Below are 20814 nucleotides of genomic sequence, written 5' to 3' on the forward strand. Positions count from 1 at the left end.
ATCCTTTATCAGATCTAGCGCTAGGGCTCCATTCAGTCTTGTTCACCAAGAAACCGGGAGCTTGTGGAGCGAGCTCAGTAGAATAAAATTTGCACGCGACCAGCTCCGCCTCCCTACGAAGCCCCGCCCCATCCATTAGGCAGGCGAGGAGGGGTTTCCATGGTGACCGCAAACAAGGCCCCACCTGGAAGGACCACTACAGCGTTGCCAGCCCTGCTGCCACTATGATACCCCCCGCAGACTCTCTGCTCAAATATGACACCCCGGTGTTGGTGAGCCGGAACACAGAAAAACGGAGCCCCAAGGTATGAACAGGTCTTACGGGGGCAACAACCTACGGATTCCCGTGGAGATAGACATCCCAGCTTTGAGGATCTCTGGAATTTCAGGAGAAGGGTTGCTGGGCCTAACAGCCAAGGGAATTGGGACAGGGACGACGGAGGTTGGGAAAGGAGTAAGACAAGCCTAACTGTGACCCCAAAGGGCAGATTTAAGATCAGAAAGAAGTCTCAGAGAAATGGATAGGGTTTGTGGTAGGCAGGTCCAAGTATGGGCCAGGTAGTGACTTCTCCCTCTCTAGAGACACCAGTTCAAACACGGCCAGAGCCAGATAGACCTCTATGCCTCTTCAGCTCATACTTCTGTTGAGACCATAGATGAGGGAAGTCGCCTGGAAATGGGGAAGCCTGTACAAGAAAGCTGGAGCAAACTGAACATCCTGTCTCACCTGTCTCTTAGGCTCGGTCACTGAAAGTCAGCCCCCAGCAGCCTGGACCCTCAGGTCCAGTCCCACAGCCACCCAAGGGCAAACTACCCTCAACTTCCTGTGTCCCAGATCCTGCGAAACAGGCAGAAGAAATCTTGAATGCCATCTTGCCTCCAAGGTAAAAAAAAAAAAAAAAAAACATAAATAAAAGGGGTGGGGGATGCAGTGGCTGGACAAAGGTCCAAACTCTTGGCCCCAGAACTTAGATGTGTCAAGCCAGGAAGTTTACCTGTGTGGGGCCAGGAAGTTTACCTGTGTTCTGCCTTGGGTTTTCTCTCAGCTTTCTGGATTTCATTGAGTCTGAATATAGCTGGAGCTCACAGCCAAGCAGGAAATCTCTAAATCCATCCTCTTACCATCCATATTCTGAGCAGTCTCATGACTTCAGATGCCAGCAACGCAATCAGCTTTCAAATCTAGGTCTCTAGTCCAGCCCTGTGCCTCCTAAACCCCATTCCCAATATTTTGCTTTCTTGGTAGTACCATCAAGATTTCCCATAGAAGCCGGGCGATGGTGGCGCACGCCTTTAATCCCAGCATTCGGGAGGCAGAGGCAGGCGGATCTCTGTGAGTTCGAGACCAGCCTGGTCTACAGAGCTAGTTCCAGGACAGGCTCCAAAGCCACAGAGAAACCCTGTCTCGAAAAACCAAAAAAAAAGAAAAAAAAAAGATTTCCCATAGAAACTGGGAGGTGGTGGCACACACCTTTAATCCCAGTACTTGGGAGACAGAGGCAGGTGGATATCAGTGATTTCAAGACCAGCCTGGTCTACAGAGCAAGTTCCAGGAAAGTTAGGAATGTTACACAGAGAAACCCTGTCTCGGGGGGGTGGGGGGGAATCCCCATAGAGAGTCTGATGTGATGTCACTTTGCTAGACAGGAGAATTGCCTCAAAGGCAAGGCCAGCCTGAACTGCAAAAGGAGTGCCAGGCCAGCTAGTGCTGCATAGCAAGGTTGTGTCTCAAAAAAACTCACAAATGTCCAATAAGGCAATGTCGGCTGAATCTCACCTTTAATCCCAGAATGCAGGGGGCAGAGGCAGGAGGATCAGAATTTGAGGTCAGCCTGGGCTACATAGCCTAGCTAGAATTTTCAAAAGCCTCTACCTAATGGACATTTTTATACCCAAGGCAATAAAGCTCTTTCTCAGGGAATAAAGGAACCACAGAGAACCAGAGATGGAGCTCAGGAGAGAGGTGTCTTTTCTCAGCGGATTCTCTCCCAGCAACATAGACGTCCTCCCTCCCTTGCCATTCTGTCTTTATCACTGCAGGAATTGGTTGTGCCTCCAGCACAGAATTCATTATGGGCAGCCATTGCAAACACAGCCCTTCGAGAACACCCATGCCCCCACCATACAAAAATACATCTTACGGGCTTGCATGAGTTTAATGATATTCCATGTCTCCACCACAAGCTAGTGTGGGGATTTCCCACTGCATCTTCTATTCAAATCAAGCAGCAGGACCATACACCTGTCCTCAACATGCTAGGCAGGTCTGACCTGGAACAGAGTCGTGGTCTCATGGACTGTAGAGATTACCCATCATCTGCCCAGCCCTGAGGGAGGTGTCCTGAGGCTACAGAGTGGGTGTGGCTTGGGAAGGAGAGGGAAGTGAATTCTGGTGGCGGGATGACTGTGCCGCCTGTCACTCCTGCTCGGGGCCCTTTGCTCACATCGGGTGACTTGTATCTGTATCATAGGGAGTGGGTGGAAGACACACAGCTATGGATCCAGCAGGTGTCCAGCACCCCCAGCACCAGAATGGATGTGGTGCATCTACAGGAGCAGCTGGACCTGAAGCTGCAGCAGAGACAGGCCAGGGAGACGGGCATCTGCCCCGTGCGCAGGGAACTCTACTCGCAGTGTTTCGGTGAGGAGGCTTGGTGGGGTGAGCACTGTACACCGTCTGCCTCCATCCAGCACAAAAACCAAGCCCTGGTTACCCCCAAACTACACACCTCCCCCTGTTTTAGGGATCCTCTCTTCTCCCTTTTCCTGATTCGCCACAGCTGCTGGGTACATTCCCTTCCCCCACCAGTCTCCACCTCAGCTAGGCACCCGGGTGCCGTATCCCACAAGGATGTTGGTTTGATTTTCATGTAGATGGAGATTTATTTTGGGTGTGGGTGCACACATGTGTGCATGCATGTTTTTATGAGGGCACACTTGTGTCAAGGATTGAGTATAGAGGTCAAAGGATAACTTACAAGAATTGATTCTCTCCTACTGTGTGGGTTCTGGTGATTGGCTCAGGCCATCAGGCATGGTGGCAGGTGCTTTACCCACTAAATCGTCTCACTGGCCCCCTTACTAGGTGTTTGGAGTAAGGTAAGAGCTTCTATTTTAGCCAGGTGTGGGGGCATATACCGTTAATACAGGCCTCAGAAGGCAAAGGCAGGTAGTTCTCTGGTTTGAGGCCAACCTGGTCTACATAGTGAGTTCCAGGCTAGCCAAGGCTCCATTAAAAAAGAAGAAAATAAGAGAAAAAAGATTTCTTATTTTGAGTCTTTGTTGTTGTTTTCCCCCAAGGATATCCATAATGAGCCTGTACTATTTTTTTTTTTTAACAAGGTCTCAATATCTAGTCCTTTGGCCTGGACTCAGATCTGCCTGCCTCTGCTTCCTTAGTATTCAAGTTAAAGGTATATGTCACTACTCCTGGCTCTCTCTCTCTCTATATATATATATAGATAGATAGATAGATAGATAGATAGATAGATAGATATAGATATAGATATATAGATATAGGTTTTTTCGAGACAGGGTTTCTCTGTGGTTTTGGAGCCTGTCCTGGAACTAGCTCTTGTAGACCAGGCTGGTCTCGAACTCACGGAGATCTGCCTGCCTCTGCCTCCTAAGTGCTGGGATTAAAGGCGTGCGCCACCACCGCCCGGCCTGCTTTATTTTTTTTTAAATTTATTTTTCGATACCAAATGACCATTCTTGGAAACGTATACACACAACTAACATTGTATGGAGTGGACAGGTTATATTTACATATTAAAGAATATAGCAGTCAGACAGTGGTGATGCACACCTTTAATCCCAGCACTTAGGAGGCAGAGGCAGGCAGATCTCTGAGTTCAAGGCAAGCCTGGTCTACAGAGTGAGTTCCAGGGCAGCCAGGGCTATACAGAGAAACCCTCTCTTGAAAAACAAAAAACAAAACAAGAAAAAATAATACACACACATATGTAACAAGAAGAAAAGAGTCTACAAGTTCAAAAGAGTGGGGGATCATGCCTGGGAGAGGAAGGAGGGAGGAAAAGGAAGAGGGAAAATGGTACAGTTATTTTATAACTCTCAAAAATCAAAATAATTTTTGTTTTGTTTTGTCTGGACAGGGTTTCTCTGTGTAGCCCTGGCTGTCCTGGAACTCACTCTGTAAACCAGGCTAGCCTCAAACGCAGGTATCCACCTGCCTCTGCCTCCTGATTACTGGGATTAAAGGCATTCACCCCCACTGCCTGGCTAATAAAAATAATTTTTATATGATTTATTTTTATTTTATTTCATTGTTGTTTTGCCTGTGTGAGGGTGTCAGAAGCCCTGGAACTGGAATTACAGACATGTGTAAACTGCCGTGTGGGTACTGGGAACTGAGCCCACCTCCTCTAGAAGAGCAGTCAGTGCTCTTAACTACCGAGTCATCTCTTTAGACCCATAAAAATAAAGCCAGATGGTGGTGGTGATGCCTCTAACCCCAGCACTCAGGAGGCAGAGGCAGGTGGATCTCTGTGAGCTCAAGGCCAGTCTGGTTTACAGAGTAAATTTCAGGACAGGCTTCAAAACCAAACTAAATAAATCAATAATAATAATAATAATAATAATAATAATAATAATAATAATAATTTAAAACACATTTATTTTATCTTTTTTGTATATGAGTGTGTGCTATGTGTGTGCAGGTGCCCATGAAGAACAAAGAGGGCATTGGATGCTCTGAGCTGTTTTTTGTTGTTGTTGTTGTTGTTGTTGTTGTTGTTTGTTTTATGTTTTGGTTTTTCGAGACAGGGTTTCTCTGTAGCTTTGGAGCCTGTCCTGGAACTAGCTCTTGTAGACCAGGCTGGCCTCGAACTCACAGAGATCCATCTGCCTCTGCCTCCTGAGTGCTGGGATTAAGGCCCAAGTACTCTTAACCACTGAGCTAGCTCTCAGCTCAATATGCTAATATTTTAACCAGAAAATCAATATCTATCTTTATGTCTATCCAGCTACACTCTGCCCACATTCCAGAAAGACACTTGAGTCATTTATTGTTGGCATGACACAGGGATTTAAGATGTGCCCACTGAGTACTGATGTCAACTTCTGCCCTCTGCTCAGTCATCCTGGCGCTGTGGGCTCTCCACTGCAAACCCTTCACTCTCTCAGGAGCTGCAGATTCAGTGAGCAGGCCTTGGGCCTTAACCTGCTTAGTATGAGTGTGGTTTGCCCTCCAATTTGGGTACTTACAGAAGGAGAAGAGAATGTTTTAGATCCTTCTGGGTTTTTTGTTTTGTTTTGTTCTTTCGCTTTTGTTTTTGTTTTTGCCTTTTTGAGACAGGGCTTCTCTGCATAATAGTCCTGACTGACTTGGAACTCGATTTGTAGACCAGGCCAGCCTCAAACTCACTGAGATCTGCCTGCCCCTGCCACCCAAGTGCTGGGACTAAAGGTGTGTGCTATCACCTTCCGGCCACCCTACTGTTCTTAATCACAGACCAGTCTAGCCAACAGAAGTGCATTTTTGTTTTGATTTTTGGTTTTTGTTTACAGAGTCAGGGTTTCTTTGTGTAGCCTTTGTGGTCCTAGAACTCACTCCAGTAGACCAGGCTGGCCTTGAACTCAGAGATCCACTTGCTACTGCCTCCTGAGTGCAGGGATTAATGGTGTGCGCCACTGCTGCCTGGTTTAGCAGGCATGCTTTTAAACACCACCGTTTGGGAAGGACAGTTCTTCTTATATCCACTTTGTGCCTGAACATGGTAGCAAGGGAACCAACAACCACAAGCAAACCTGGGACTCTAGTCTCTCTCTCTCTCTTCACGCTAAACTTGCAGACTTCGTGCTTCTTCCAAGTGTCAGGTTGAGAGGAGTGACTGTATGGCCAGTTCCCAGGGTCATGGAATACATCCTCTCACAGCGCCTTCTTATAGGCCATAGTTTTAGTTTTTGTGTATGCTGTATGCATGTATATGTGTGTACATGTGTATGGTTGTATATGAATGTGTGTGTACATGTGCAAAGTCCAGAAGTCAATGTCAAATGTCTTCTATCATTCTCCATTTTTTTTGGGGGGGGGGACTCTTTCAAAAGACTTTGTATGTGGGTATTTTACCTGCATGTATGTCTATCTATGTACATCTATGTAGCGTTCAAGGAGGCCGGAAGAGAGCATTGGATCCCTTGGAACTAGAGTTACAGATAATTGTTAGTTGCCAAAGATGGATTTTTCTGGAAAAGCAGCCAGTGATCTTAACTGCTGAGTCATCCCTGCAGCCCCTCTACCTTGTTTTTGAAACAGAGTTTTTCACTGAGCCTGGAGTTCTTTGATTTAGCAAGACTAACTGGCCCCCAAGATCTATGGGGATTCCTGTCTCCACTTGTCCAGGGTTAGAATTTCATGGGTGCCGCTGTGACTGTCTTCTTATATGTCTGTTGGCAATCCTACTTTGTTTTTCAAGACAGGGTTTCTCTGTGTTAGCTCTGATTGTCCTGGAACTTGCTTCATAGCCCAGGCTGGCCTCGAACTCACAGAGATCTGCCTGCCTCTGCCTCCCGAGTGCTGGGATTAAAAGCATTGCGCCACCACTGCCGGGCTGGGACTCTTCCTTTTACCAGCCGTCATTTCCCCAGATCCATGCCTCTCAAGAGGAAGAGGAAGCGTGGTTTGCCATAGGCAAAGGGCACGCCCCCTCACCACTGCCTCTTCTCTTCCTGTGTGTGTGCGTGCGCGGAAGATGAGCTGATCCGGGAGGTCACCATCAACTGTGCAGAGAGAGGGCTGCTGCTGCTGCGCGTCCGGGATGAGATCCGCATGACCATCGCCGCCTACCAGACTCTGTATGAGAGCAGCGTGGCGTTCGGCATGAGGAAGGCACTGCAGGCCGAACAGGGGAAGTCAGACATGGAGAGGAAAGTGAGTGGGGTTCACTATGCCCCCATGGCTCCCAGACATGCAGCTGTCTTTGCAGCCGGATCCTGGTCCTGAGGGTGCAAAGGCCTCAGTAAGGAGGTGGTCTTGTCTGAGGACGCTCCATGTCAATCGCCGACTTCCCACTGGGTGGCAGCACATACCCTGGCATTGTCTTAGGCTGGACAATAGTGTCCTAAGCCGCCTCAGCCAGGCTCTCCCAGCACTCTATCCACTTAGGAAAGGGATGTCCCAGGATGACGGCCATTCTATCTTCAGATTGCAGACTTGGAGTCAGAAAAGAGAGATTTGGAGAGGCAAGTGAATGAACAGAAGGCAAAATGTGAGGCCACTGAGAAGCGGGAGAGTGAGAGGCGACAGGTGGAGGAGAAGAAGCACAATGAGGAGATCCAGTTCCTGAAGAGGACCAACCAGCAACTGAAGGTAAAAGAGCGCATTTGTGGCTTCCTTTTGTGGAGTAGTGGAGATTCAGTGTCGTGAAGAACTCCAGGCAGGGGGGCTGGAGAGATGGCTCAGAGGTTAAGAGCATCACCTGTTCTTCCAAAGGTCCTGAGTTCAATTCCTAGCAACCACATGGTGGCTCACAACCATCTGTAATGGGGTCTGGTGTCCTCTTCTGGCCTGCAGGCATACACACAGACAGAATATTGTATATAAATATTTTTAAAAAAAAAAGAACACCAGGCAGCCATTGTACCCGAAACTCTATCTTCAGCCCTCCTTTCTACTTTTTCTTTCTTTCTTTCTTTCTTTCTTTTTTTTTTTTTTTGGTTTGGATTTTTGAGACAGGGTCTTTCACATAGCCCAGGTTAGCCTCAAACTCACACTTTTCTTATACTCTGGACTGCTGGGATTACAGGCATGTGCCACCATGCCCAGCTCTTTTTAAATTTTTTTAACAGAGTTGTGTGTTGTTTTTATTTTGTTTTGTTTTGGGGCTTTCAAGACAGGATTTCTCTGTACATCAGTCCTGGCTGTAAAGAGTTTTTTTTTTTTTAAAAAAAAAAAACTTTACTTTTCTTTATGTGTACTAATGTTTTGCCTACATGCACATACGAGCACCACATGTGTGCCTGTTGGTTCCCCTAACTGGGGTTATGGATGGTTGTAAGGCACTTTGTGGGTGCTGGGAAACGAACCCAGATCCACTTTCCCGTTCTCCTTGTAGTTTTCAATTGGAAACAGGACCTGCATTTCCCAGGCTAGCCTTGAACTCACTGTAACCCACGGAGGCTGTGAATTTGGAATTCTCCTGCTTCTGCCTCTCCAGTAGCTGGGATTACAGGCCTGTGCCCATCACCTGTAAATGCTGGTCCACTCGTACTGCCAAGGAGTACAGGAGACTAACTGGGGTGGTGTGGGGCTCCTTTTCTATGTTCTGTATCCTCTAGGCTGTGAAGGAAGTCTAGTCTCAGCACTAGCCAATACTCCAGCCTGCCCTTCCAGGGGCACCATGCCTGCCAATCTCTTTCCCTCCTGGGAGACAGGTGCTTATAATCAGAGGATGACAACAGCTTCTGTCCCCTCAAGCTGGTCGCTGGAGACTGCCTCTAAGGACTAGGTCTCCTCAGCAGGCTCTAACAGGAGTGCTGTACACCCTGGCATCTTCATATACTGTGGCAAAAGCAGAGAGAGCTCTTGAAATAAAGATACGTGGGAAGCCCCGCTAGGTGCATGGCCGAGCAAGTCAGCTGGAAGTGGTTTTCCTCAGCCCAGCTGTGGTGCTGGGAAAGAGGGCTGAATGGGAAGGAGGCTGGGCCACAGGCTGCAAAGGCTGAACCCCAGGCAAGCATTATCCTTATCACAGGGCAACTTTTTTTAAAAATATTTATTTATTTATTTATTTATTTTTGGTTTTTCGAGACAGGGTTTCTGTGTGGTTTTGGAGCCTGTCCTGGAACTAGCTCTTGTAAGACCAGGCTGGTCTCGAACTCACAGAGATCCGCCTGCCTCTGCCTCCCGAGTGCTGGGATTAAAGGCGTGCGCCACCACCGCCCGGCTATTTATTTATTTATTGTGTATACAATATTCTGTCTGTGTGTATGTCTGTAGGCCGGAAGAGGGCACCAGACCCCATTACAGATGGTTGTGAGCCACCATGTGGTTGAAGGGAATTGAACTCAGGACCTTTGGAAGAGCAGGCAATGCTCTTAACCTCTGAGCCATCTCTCCAGCCCCTCACAGGGCAACTTTTATAAATAATTATTGGCCACACCCAGATGTGCTCAACAGAAGCTATGGGACTGGTACCCAACAGAGCAGCTTCATAAGGCCTTGAAAGGCTCCGGGGCTTGCCAAGGTTTAAGCATCCCTCTTCTTTTTTTTTTTTTTTTTTTGGTTTTTCGAGACAGGGTTTCTCTGTGGCTTTGGAGCCTGTCCTGGAACTAGCTCTTGTAGACCACGCTGGTCTCGAACTCACAGAGAAGCATCCCTCTTCTAAATATGGTGTTTATAAGCTGCTCTCTCCTACCTCCCTTACTTAAAGCCAAAAGGTCTGGCCCTTGAGATAAGGAAGGCTTTGTATGAGCCTCCAGCAGAGGATGAGAGATTTTGCTAGTTGCTCAAGAGTCTATTAGAAGAAAAGCTGGAGACTTCCCCGGCCAGATGTAAATGTTGACTCAGCAGATTCCAAAGCTAGTTCCTTAGTTCCAACAAGACCAAAGCGGAATACCTTAGCATCCTTCTAACATCCAAAGGCAGCCTTGAAATCCCCAGGGCGAAGGATTCTTTACAAGAAAGCTTTTTATTGGCTCAAAGCTGCACTACAAAGAAAGCGGTGTTTTCAGCTCCCTGGATAGACCTTTCGAAGGGTCTGTTCACATATCACTGCAGTAAATCACTGTGCTGGCTGCTAGAGGAACTAAGCAAATAACCCCCTAGTGTCTTATGCTTTCCCTCCTCACTGGCAGCAATTTCTTCTAATTGGGTGTCAAGCTGTCTTGGTGGCCATTTCCCAGACCTCTGGTACAACCAGAGCTCCATGGTACTAAGCCAGAGAGCCCAATGTTTAGCTTAGTGGACATACTCAGGCTTAAAGCAGGAGTGATGGGAAACCACTATTTCAACAACTTCCATTCCGTTTCCCTTTCTGTGCTTTCTATTATACACTGAGCAATTATTGTATGGAAACCGGGACAGCTCTGGTTTCTGCTCATGTAACAAAACCATGCCAAGCTTGAATCCTGCTAATCTAGGAAGTATGGAGCTGAGTCAGAAGGGGGAGTCACTCAGAGTGGCAGCCTTTGGGCAATAGCTCCACTCTATAACTCCGGGCTCAGCTATGTGTTGTTAGGGTGCAAGATGCAAATATTAATGGAGTTTTGTTTTTGTTTTTCAGGCCCAACTGGAAGGTATTATCGCACCAAAGAAGTGATCACTTCCACGAGTCTCAGCAGGCACTATGCCGCATCGTAAGCCCATTGTAATAAAAAGCCAGTTTCCTGAGTGAACAAGCCATCCCCTCCCCTGATCACCACTCATGTAATTGTTAGAACTGTGCCCAGTGCCATGAAACACCTAAGGTCCGGCAGCCAGGCTCCTGGTTGGGCTGTGGAAGGTGGTGTAACCCCATATCCATGTGCAGTTTATAGACTGGCCTGGGGATTTGCCATCTCAATAACAGGAAGCAAATGTTTCCCAGGAGAAATGACTTTTGTACCAAGTTCAGTTCTCGGTTCACCTTGTTCCTTGGGCTTCCCTGGCCCCTCCTTCCACTTCATCACTTTAGTGTAACTCTTAGCAACTTATTTCAGAGTTTGCTCTTAGCCTCATCCCCACCCAAGTCAGAAGCCTATCCTCAGTCTGCCTGGTTCTGCAGACAAACAACAGCAGACTCATGCTCGCTGAGGGGCAAAGTCCCAGTATCTTGAGAGCTGTCTGCATCCCTGGCCCTCTCCACTATTCAGCTTCTGCAGGAAGGACATCAAGGCCTGACTCCACACTCCCCAATAGCCATCAATGAACAGCTAGGCAGGTAGCCACGTCACTGCAGTTCTAGTCAGGTTATGGCCCCCAGAAGACTTCAATTACAGACGAATTTCCATTCAGGGAAGCCCAGGGCGGGAGAAGACAGTGAGTTTGGTGACACCCATCATTCAGGCAAGAGTCAGAAGTCTTGATCTTCAGGTGGCATATCATTTCCTTGCCGTTGGTGGAATGCCCAAAGGAGTGCCAGAAAGGACTCACTTCTTAGCAGCTTTGCCTCCATCCCAGTCAAGGCGTACTGCAATATGATTCCAAGAGCTCTTCTTAGTTAATATACCCCACACACTCTGACTTTATATTAGAGTCACATCTTTGACTGTCACCCCAGGATCCTGAGGAACTAGGTCTGCCACCTTCCTGAAAGAGCCCATTCCCTGTGGTGTGCTGCTTTGCCGCTCAAACAGAAAAGCATTTGTACCCTAACGAGCCCAAGCAGGCTCAAGGCAGTTGCCGGAGCATCCTCGCTCCTCCAATCTCATCACGAGTATCTCCGAGGCCCTCGTGCTTCTACAGCTTTGTAGGCTCCCATCCCCAGCACTGCTCGGTAAAGAAACAGACAGACAGTCAGACACACACACATACACACACACACACGATCACACTCTGGTGGAACCAAGGGCCAGGATAAGTGTTTGAAAAACTCTGGGGCTGAGGATTTACTGTTGTTCCTAGCACTGGGGCACAGCCTCAACTGCTGAGCTTCCCAAGTGTGTTGTGTCTTATAGATGCCAACTGGGCACGAAAGAATGAACACAATTCCTACTTGCATATTTTTGTATAATTTAATAAACAACTTTCTAGATGTTATTGCTTCTGTCTGAATTTCTTGTGTTTGTGTTTCTGTCCCTCTGAGTCATTCGTCTTCTTTTTGTTCCTGTTTCTATTTTTCACATTGTGTGTTTCATAGTAGCGCACACCAACTTTTTTGGATTGTTGCTGACGTGCTGCTCTCCTCCGCTGTAAAAAATGACAAAAAAAAAAAAAAATCAGTTAAACACTGAAGGTCATGAAACAGGAGCCCAGTTCCCAGCCCTCTCTACGGCTGTGCAGCTACCACAGCAATGAAAGCAAAGCTCGTGGAGTGTCCATCTGAGATCTGATGACCCCCAGCAGACTCACTGGCCCAGCCCTCATCCTCTCCCCAGGGGGTCTGCTTCAGCTGGGCAAAGCTGTGTTCCCAGGGGTCAGTTATCTGCCTGCCTCACCAGCTGTACTCTTTGATTGTCACCTCCCTGGACCCAGACAAAACCACCCAACTCTTCTGGCCAACAGGAAACAGGTTTGAAGATGGTAACCTAGAATTCCTGAAACTAAGACTCAGACTCAAATGATGGAGGAAGGTCATTGGCTAATAAAGGAACTGCCTTGGCCCATTTTATTGGTTAGAAGATAGGTGGGAGGTGTAGACAGGACAGAACGCTGGGAGGAAGAGGAAGTGAGGTCAGACTCAACAGCTCTCCTCTAGGGAGCAGATGCCTGAGAGAGATGCCATGCCCTGCTCCCGGGAGGAGAGCTGTCGAGACTCTGAGCTCACTTCCTCTTCTTCCTGGCATTCTGTTCTGTTTACTCCACCTACCTACGTCCTAACCAATAAAATGGGCCAAGGCAGTTCCTTTATTAGCCAATGACCTTCCTCCATCACTCAAGGACCTTTATTTAGTGGGCCACTTCTTGACTGAAATTAAATTACATCAGGTCTGTTGTGGAATAATATGTCTGTACACTATGAATATGTATGACTCTCACTGGTTAATAAAGAAGCTGACTGGCCTATAGCAAGGCAGGATAAGGTTAGGCGGGACAATCAAACTGAGGATACTGGGATGAAGAAGGGCAGAATCAGGAGAGACATCAGCTAGCTGCCAAGGAAGCAGAACGTATAGAAAATGAGGTTAACAAGCCATGTGCCACAAGGCAAAGCACAGATGAGAAATATGGGTTAATTTAAGTGTAAGAGTTAGATAGCAACAAGCCTGAGCTATTGGCCAAGCCTTTATAAATAAAATTAAGCCTCTGTGTCGGTTAGTGGGGTTCCTAGAACTCTCAGCTCTAAATTCTTTTGTTTCTGAAAGAACAGGTCTTGGGAACTGGACTTCCCAGTTCTATAGCTTATACCTATAAACTGAGCATTTGAGAGACCAAGATAAGGGGAGTGCATACCAAGACCCTGCCTCAAAGGAAAGAACAAAAAGCTGAAGGGATGGCTCAGGGGTAAAGGTGTTTTCTGACAAGTTTAACTATCTAAGCTCCATTCCCACGACTTATATGATAGAGAGAACCAGCAAGTTGTCCTCTGATCTCCAGGAGCTTACCATGCCTGCACACATAATAAATGTAAAAAACTTGTATTTTTTTTTCTTTCTGTTGTTGCTGTCTTCCCCTGACAGGGTTTCACTATGCAGCTCTGGCTGTCTAAGGACTCACTATGTAAGCCAGACTGACCTCAAACTCAAGAGATCTGCCTGCTTCTGCCTCCTAATGCTGGGACTAAAGGCATGGTGAGGATACGCCACCATGCCCAGCTGGACTTCTACTTTCTATGCCCCTGCCTTGTTAAAAGAAGTAGAGTACTTACTTCCTTACAGGTCAGCATCCTCTGAGATTTATTTGAAGGTTCTTCTTCCATCTCTGCATTCCGCTTCCTTCCCTTTTTGGTGGGTGCTGGGTAGAAATGATACATAAAACAGAGAGGAGATTAAAACTAGAAACAGTATTTCTTTTTTTTTTTAAATATTTATTTATTATGTATACAATACTCTATCTGTGTGTATGCTGCAGGCCAGAAAAGGGCACCAGATCCCATTACAGATGGTCGTGAGCCACCATGTGGTTGCTGGGAATTGAACTCAGGACCTTTGGAAGAGCAGGCAATGCTCTTAACCTCTGAGCCATCTCTCCAGCCCCTAGAAACAGTATTTCTAAAATCTGTTTGGAAGACTACAGTGGGTACAAGCAGGGATACAGCAGCAGGCCAGGGCCACAGTGGGGTCTGAGCTGCAGTACTCAGACACTATCAGTAAGTTTATATGACATAAGTACTGGTCTGGAGGGAATGGCCCCAATGGCTCATAAGGTTTGAATACTTGGTCCCCACCTGGTGGAACAGCTTGGAAAAGGTGCCATGTATCACAGAAGTGGGCTCTGAGGCTAAAAAAGCCTCCAGCCATTCTCAATGTGCTATCTGCTTTCTGTTTGTGGAATGGGATATAAATTGCCCGGTAAGTGCCATGTCTGCCTGCCTGCTGCCACGCTCCCTTCCATGATGGACTCCTACCCCTCTGGAACTGTAAGCCCCAATTAAGCCCTTCCTTCTATTAGCTGCTTTGGTCATGTGCTTTATCACAGCAATAGAAAAGTAGCTAAGACAGATCTCCTGCCCCAATTTGGCTGCAGACCCTTCTCTTCAACTGTGAATTATTAAAATGCACTTTTGTTTTTGTGGGCAGGGTTTCTCTGTGTTGCCATGGCTGTCCTGGAACTCACACTGTAGATCAGGTTGGCCTTCAACTCACAGAGATTCGCCTGTCTCTGTTTCCCAACTGAAGGCATTAAATGTGTGTGCCAGCATCACCTGGCAAAAATGAGGCGTTCTCTTTTTGTTTTTCGAGACAGGGTTTCTCTGTGTAGCCCTGGCTGTCCTTGAAATCACAGAGATCCACCTGCCTCTGCCTGCTGGGATTAAAGCCATGCGCCACCACCACCTGCATATCCACTTCTGAAAAGCAATATTCTCGAGCTATCAACTTTGATCTTAACAAATATGCAGAATTCCAAGTGGAGAATCCAATTTGCATGGAAGTAGGATATGGAACCAGATGCCTAGCATCTGCCTGCATGGAGGAAATTATCCTAAAGGCACAAAACAAGTCTAAAAGGTTCAAAGAATCGACCTTACCTGCATCCCTGACTTCTGCAGACGTTTTCTTCTCTTCTTCATATTTTGCAAAAACCTTTTCACTTAAGCCCTTGGATATTCTGAAAAATAAAAGCGAGGTCACAAAGCTGCTTAGCACCCCCTTTTAACTGCCCTCAATAGGCTGATGTGGAGAGGTGAAAAGGAAATTCCATGTTTGTGGTGACTGCGGGTGATACAGTCAGTGTCCAGCATCTTTTATTTTTATTTTTTTTTTGGTTTTTCGAGACAGGGTTTCTCTGTGGCTTTGGAGCCTGTCCTGGAACTAGCTCTGTAGACCAGGCTGGTCTCGAACTCACAGAGATCCACCTGTCTCTGCCTCGCGAGCGCTGGAATTAAAGGCGTGTGCCACCATCGCCCGGCTCCAGCAGCTTTTAGAGCTCGCGCTAAATATAGATAACCACGGTCCTTGGCTTCAGGTGGCTGTAAATGTCAAATTACAGCCTTTTTTTTTTTTTTTTTTTAAATCGGGACAGAGTTTCTCTGTAGCTTTGGAGTCTGTTCTGGAACTAGCTCTTGTAGGCCAGGCTGGCTTTGAACTCACAGAGATCCACCTGCCTCTGCCTCCAGAGTGCTGGGATTAAGGGTGTGTGCCACAACCCCCAGGTTTTTTTTTGTTTGTTTGTTTGTTTGTTTGTTTTTAAAGCAATCACTCCTAGCTCCCTACTACTCAGATTGGGATTGCAGCTAAGTGGTAGAGCACTTGCCTGGCAGACACAGGACCTGGCTTCCATCCTAAGCCCTTTAAAATTCTAACACCAAAGTCAATGTTCATGGCAAGTGAGGAAAAACCAGGCAAGCTAATTAGGAAGAAGAAAGAGAGAAGAAAGAAGAGAGAACAAAGAAAAAAAAAAGAAGGAAGAAGGGGAGGGAGGGAAAAAAAGAGAAAAAAGAGGAGGAGGAAGAAAGAGGAGAAGGAGGAAGGAAGAGGGGGAGAAGAGGAGGCAGAAGAGGAGGAGAGGGAGGAAAAGAAGAGAAGGAGGAGTAAAAGAAAGAAGATCTTACCTGATGGCTGAGAACTTTCTAGCTTTGGCTTTATTTAGAAACTTCTGGTACTTAGCAATCTTTTCATCTAAGGCTCTAATCACTGCTTTGGTATCCTTTTCCACTGGTTCCTGAGAGTCCTGGGAAGGCTCTTCCACAGCATCCGCTGTCCCTGCCCCTGACTGCTCCTGCTCTTCCTCCTCCTCCTCTGCAGAAAGGCTTTCCAGATCGTCTTCCATGTCTGACAGCTCCACAGGAACCAGGTCATCCGCAGAAAACTGAGGCCCCACATTGATTTTGCCAAAGTTCTGGCGAACACGTGCGAGGATCTGTTGCATCTCTGAGTTTGAGTCCTGGGAATGGCCTGCTTCTGGTTCCTTTTCAGTGACAGAATCTGACTTTTCAGCTTGGGTTCCCAAGATCTCTTCTTCTGGGTTGTTCTGGGTTTTTTCTGCAGGAACTTCCAGTGGTGAGGAAGGTGGAAGCTAGAGAGGACCAAAAGAAGCATGAAGAGACAAGCAGAACCAGAAAAGGAAACCCCTGCTTCAATTCCTACCCGGCTCTCGGGTGAGCAATCCTCCTCTCAGATCTAAGCAAAGAAGGGAAGACCCTCAAATGTGAACGGCGTCGCTCATCTACTCCGAGCCAACGTAAGGCAGCAGAGCAGCCAGGACTGTAAAAGACCAAAGCGACAGTGTGGTTCTAGAGGAAAGGTACCAAGCCGATGAAACCAACTGACCAGTGAGTGTCCTCCTTGGTTACAGGAACAGGGAGCAGAGGAGGCACATAGAAAAACAGACACAAGTCCAAGGAAGTAGAAGCCAGGTCAAATGAGGACCAGGAAGTATAAGTAGAAATATAAGGAGACCTCTTTCCAAAGAGTTGTCCCAGGCCAGAATTCAGGATGAGCACCGAGCCTAGAAACACTAAATGGCTTATTTTGGGTATCTATGCACAGACAGTATGTGCCAAGCTTTCCACAGCACTTCTCATGTGATTATCTTCTCTGTGACCTAGACTCAAGTAATGACTCTCCAAAGAGTGGCTGGATAAAATGTTAAAGAAGTCCAGAACCCATGAAATGGAGGAAATTATACAAAAGTTTGTATGTTTTGAGCTGGCAAGTTGGCTCAGCTGGTGAAGGCACTTACTGCCCAACCTTACAACCTGAGTTCAATGCGTAGAATCCACATGGGAAAAAGCAAGAACCAACTCCCCCAAGTTGTTCTTGGCCCCTCACAGGTACACCATGGCACGCATGTGTGTACACAAACATATTCAAATCACAAATTTTAAAAGTTTGTACATTTAGCAATGAAGTGATTTCTAGATGTCTTTTTTTCTTTCAAGACAGGGTTTCTCTGTGTAGTTCTGGCTGTCCTGTAACTAGCTCTATAGACCAGGTTGCCCTCAAACTCAGAAATCTGCCTGCCTCTGCCTCCTGAGTGCTGTGATGAAAGGTGTGAGCCATCACACATCTGGCAATTTCTAGCCTTCAGATCTTCAAGAAATGACTACTTCACCCACAGGAAAAGGAGGATGAACCAAAGAAAAATAAAAGGGAGAAACACGAGTAGGGGTCGTTCTTATGAGTCAGATCTCTGCTGAGGGCCAGCTCCTTGGAAGCTTTCCCTAACCTCACTCACAAGTCTTCCTCCGACCCCATCAACACTTCTCCTGGCCACATCCTCACGATACTGACAACTCTGAATACTTGGCTGCATTCAAGCATAAAAAAAAAAAAAAAATTGTACGTTCTTGGCACAGAGGCCCTAAACCCTCTGGATGCTTTTGAGGGATGTGTGCCACCTGGTATCCCTGAGGAACACCTTTCCAGCATACTTTAATGGAACTTAAAACTTTAGCTGGTTTCAGGTAGGACCCAGTCAGCACAAAGAATCAGGCAATAATCATAGTCTCACCTCCAACCTCTGGGGAGAGAAGAAGGGCTGGAGATTGAGCTGGATCACCCATAGCCACTGGCTCATCTACATAATGAAAAATTCCTCTACGATGGCAAAGACACTGATGTGCCCACCCAGCTCAAGAACACAAGGTGCTGCCTCTTCCTACATGGCTTAGGCATGGTTTTCATTGGGCTCTTCTGACCTTTAGCCTCTGTAAGAAACCAGTAACCACAGATAAAGTACTCTCCTGAGTCATGCTATTCCTCTAGCAAACCGCACTCCAGAGCCCTGAATTTGTAGCTGGCTGAGTGTAACTGTGATGCTATAATCCCATAGCAGGCTGTGGGGTCTCCACTAACTCTAGAAATGAAAACCAGAACTTCAATAGTCAGAGAACTTCAGAAATGAAGTAGAAAAACAGTACATACTTAGTATCTACCACACACGTCTACATGCACTTACATAGCTCGACTCCAGCCCCACCACTAGAATCTAACTAAGTCCATCAGAGCAGGGACCTGTCTGCTTCTTACTGAAGCCCTCTGGTACCCTAGAAACACGAAAGTCAAGTGTTAATATCGAGTCTTAGGACAAGTCACTGTCCAGGTAAGGACCATGTGGAAGCAGGGAGCTTCCTATTCATGTTTCAGCTCAGTCCCCAAGCCCAGCACCTCCTAGCCAGAACATCAACTCCTTCCATGCACTCTCAGCCTTCTTTAAAGCAAGGGCTCCTATTCACTCCCTTGTTCCTGAGGCTGTGGTTAGTACGAATAAAGTTTCTTCATGAATGAACTTAGGCAACACCTATGCTCCCACAGAAAAGAAACATTTAACAAATATTAACGTCTTCTTCTTCCAGTCCCAAAGGCTGGTATCTGCACTCATTCTTCTGTCTTCTTTCAAATGTTCCTCAAAAAGTCTACCCTCTCTGGAATGATACACACATAGCAGAAACGAAGATGCTGCCCCACTGTTGTAAGAGGCCGCTAGCTCGTTTCCTGGCCATGGAGTCTCCTGAAATAACCACACAGAAATTGTATTAAATAAATCACTGCTTGGCCTATTAGCTCTAGCTTCTTATTGGCTAACTCTTACATATTAATTTAACCCATTTCTATTAATCTGCGCATCACCACGTGGCTGTGGCTTACTGGATAATGTTCCATTGTGGGGCTATGAGGCTTCTCTTTTACTCCGCCTCCTTTCTCCCAGGATCCAGCATTCAGTTTAGTTTTCCCAGCCTAGTTCTACTCTGCCCTATCAACAGACCAAGGCAGTTTATTAATGAATAAAAGCAACACATAGACAGAAGGACCTCCCACATCATTTCCCCTTTTCTTATGTGAGATTCCCCTCTGTAGCTGTGATTACCATTGATTAATAAAGAACTTCTTTGAGCAGCCTATGGCAGAGCAGAACAGAACTAGATGGGGAAAGCTAGACTGAGTGCTGGGATAAAGAGTGCAGAGTCAAAGAGAAGCCATGGAGCCCTGCTGGAGAATGGAACTTTACCCATGGCAATACACAGATTAATGGAGATGGGTTAATTTAAGATATGAGCTAGCCAGAAATACGCTTAAGCTATTGTCCAAACAGTATTGCAAATAATATGGTTTCTGTGTGACTATTTTGAGGCTGAGCAGCTGGGAACTAACAAGTGGCTTCCTACAACAGCCCACGAAGGGAGACAACCGATAGTTATGCCACATTGGGGTCATTTGAACCCACTTTCCTTCAGGAGCTGTGTTCATCCTGTTCTTACCTGGGGAGCTGTCGGTGGCTCTGCATTGGGTGGCTTGACAAAGAAAGGGATCCGACCTCTCTGCCAGTCATTGAGAACCATCTTACCCACAGTCTGCAAGTCGGGCTCTCCACCCTGCAAAGACAGGATAAACTCCCAGTTAGACCCAAAGAGCAAAGTACTTCCCTGTGGGGGTCATTTCAGCCACCCTGGCTGCTCCTCAGCATCTAGCTGACACAGTTCCTACTGCTCTCATGACAGCAAGTCTGGGTGTCCCAGTGCCAATCCCCAAACATACTGGCTCACCTTCAGTAACTTCCCAGTACGGAAAGCTAGTTTCTCAAGGAAGTCCTCAGCATTCTCCCAGGAGTCAATCCTGTATGTTTTACTGATATATTCTGGCTTTGCTCGTTCAAGGACAGCACCAATGTGGTCCTGAGGAGCCTTAATTTTTTCAACTTGAACCTAGAAAGTAATGGAAATGCTTTGTTCGACTCTTAGCACAGACAGAAAAACTCAGTGATCTTTATTAAGTGAAACAGATTTCAGTATCACACGGTGAGTGGGGTCTTGCTAGAGTCTGTGTCTGAGATAGCTAGGCAGGAGCAAGGAGCACCACTGAGAGCTGACCACAGTCATGAAGCCCAGAGATCAACTCTAATCCAACCTTACCGCAAACTGACTGTGGCCGCCACAGGCAGCTTGAAGTTGGAATGCTTTGTGTTACTTACTCACTGGCAGGAATGGTAAAAATGTCTGCAAATTCCACAACTCAGAACACAAAAAGGAATCCAAGAATTTCCGAAGGAAGGGGAGGAATGTGCCAAGGATGTATGCTAGAAGCATGGTTACAGTTAAGGGGATCGCTTAAAGTGTTCAGTCACATTCAGAAACAAGTGAGGAAATGCCTGGGTTCCAAGATGACTCAATCCAGAAACCCACACATGAATTATCACCAAGCATAAACAAACCCCGCTTCCCTTTGGATCCCATGTGGAAATTACATATTGCTGTAGGATGACACTGACCAGATATGCCCACAGCCCCTCGACCTCCTGAGGCAGGCTGAGTGGAAAAGAGGCCGCTCTGTTCAGCATCATGTTCTTGCGTCTGGTTAAACAGGCTGACCCCAGACTGCCTTCTGAACGAGGTGTGGCAAAAGCTCTTAGGGCTCCCCCAAAATGAAAACAGAATTGTGAAGATCAAATACCCACCACTCCTTTGAGCACTATGTCAGTCTCTGAGTCCTCAGAGGGGTAAACCACGCCAGGGCAGTCAATCAGGAATATACGACGCATCAAGGTAATATACTGCCAGACCTGCAGGCAGAAAATTCTAAGTGTTGCCAGAGTCAAATACGAAAGCTTAACTTCACGAA

At 46.8% G+C, this 20814-nt stretch overlaps 2 protein-coding genes across 2 annotated transcripts in view; one reads left to right on the forward strand and one right to left on the reverse strand.

Moving 5' to 3' along the window:
• Positions 1-100: 100 nt before the first annotated feature.
• On the forward strand, positions 101-11692 carry Dnali1 (dynein axonemal light intermediate chain 1). The gene is made up of 6 exons (XM_041652629.1): positions 101-305; positions 739-884; positions 2472-2641; positions 6714-6892; positions 7166-7330; positions 10245-11692. Exons 1-6 carry the CDS (start codon positions 225-227, stop codon positions 10278-10280), a joined length of 777 nt encoding a protein of 258 aa, XP_041508563.1. The 5' UTR covers positions 101-224; the 3' UTR covers positions 10281-11692.
• Positions 11658-20814, reverse strand: part of Gnl2 (G protein nucleolar 2) — a 28503-nt gene continuing 19346 nt past the window's right edge. The window contains exons 10-16 of the mRNA XM_041652628.1: positions 20651-20755; positions 19743-19901; positions 19458-19571; positions 15810-16273; positions 14787-14866; positions 13467-13552; positions 11658-11848 (exon numbers count right to left, since the gene is read on the reverse strand). Coding sequence (XP_041508562.1) covers positions 11696-11848; positions 13467-13552; positions 14787-14866; positions 15810-16273; positions 19458-19571; positions 19743-19901; positions 20651-20755 — 1161 coding nt within the window. The 3' untranslated portion in view covers positions 11658-11695. The remainder of the gene's footprint in view (positions 11849-13466; positions 13553-14786; positions 14867-15809; positions 16274-19457; positions 19572-19742; positions 19902-20650; positions 20756-20814) is intronic.

This window comes from Microtus oregoni, unplaced genomic scaffold (assembly GCF_018167655.1).
Source record: "Microtus oregoni isolate MIOR12 unplaced genomic scaffold, Mior012 000005F_ref0000423, whole genome shotgun sequence".
In the NCBI taxonomy this organism is placed as follows: domain Eukaryota; kingdom Metazoa; phylum Chordata; class Mammalia; order Rodentia; family Cricetidae; genus Microtus; species Microtus oregoni.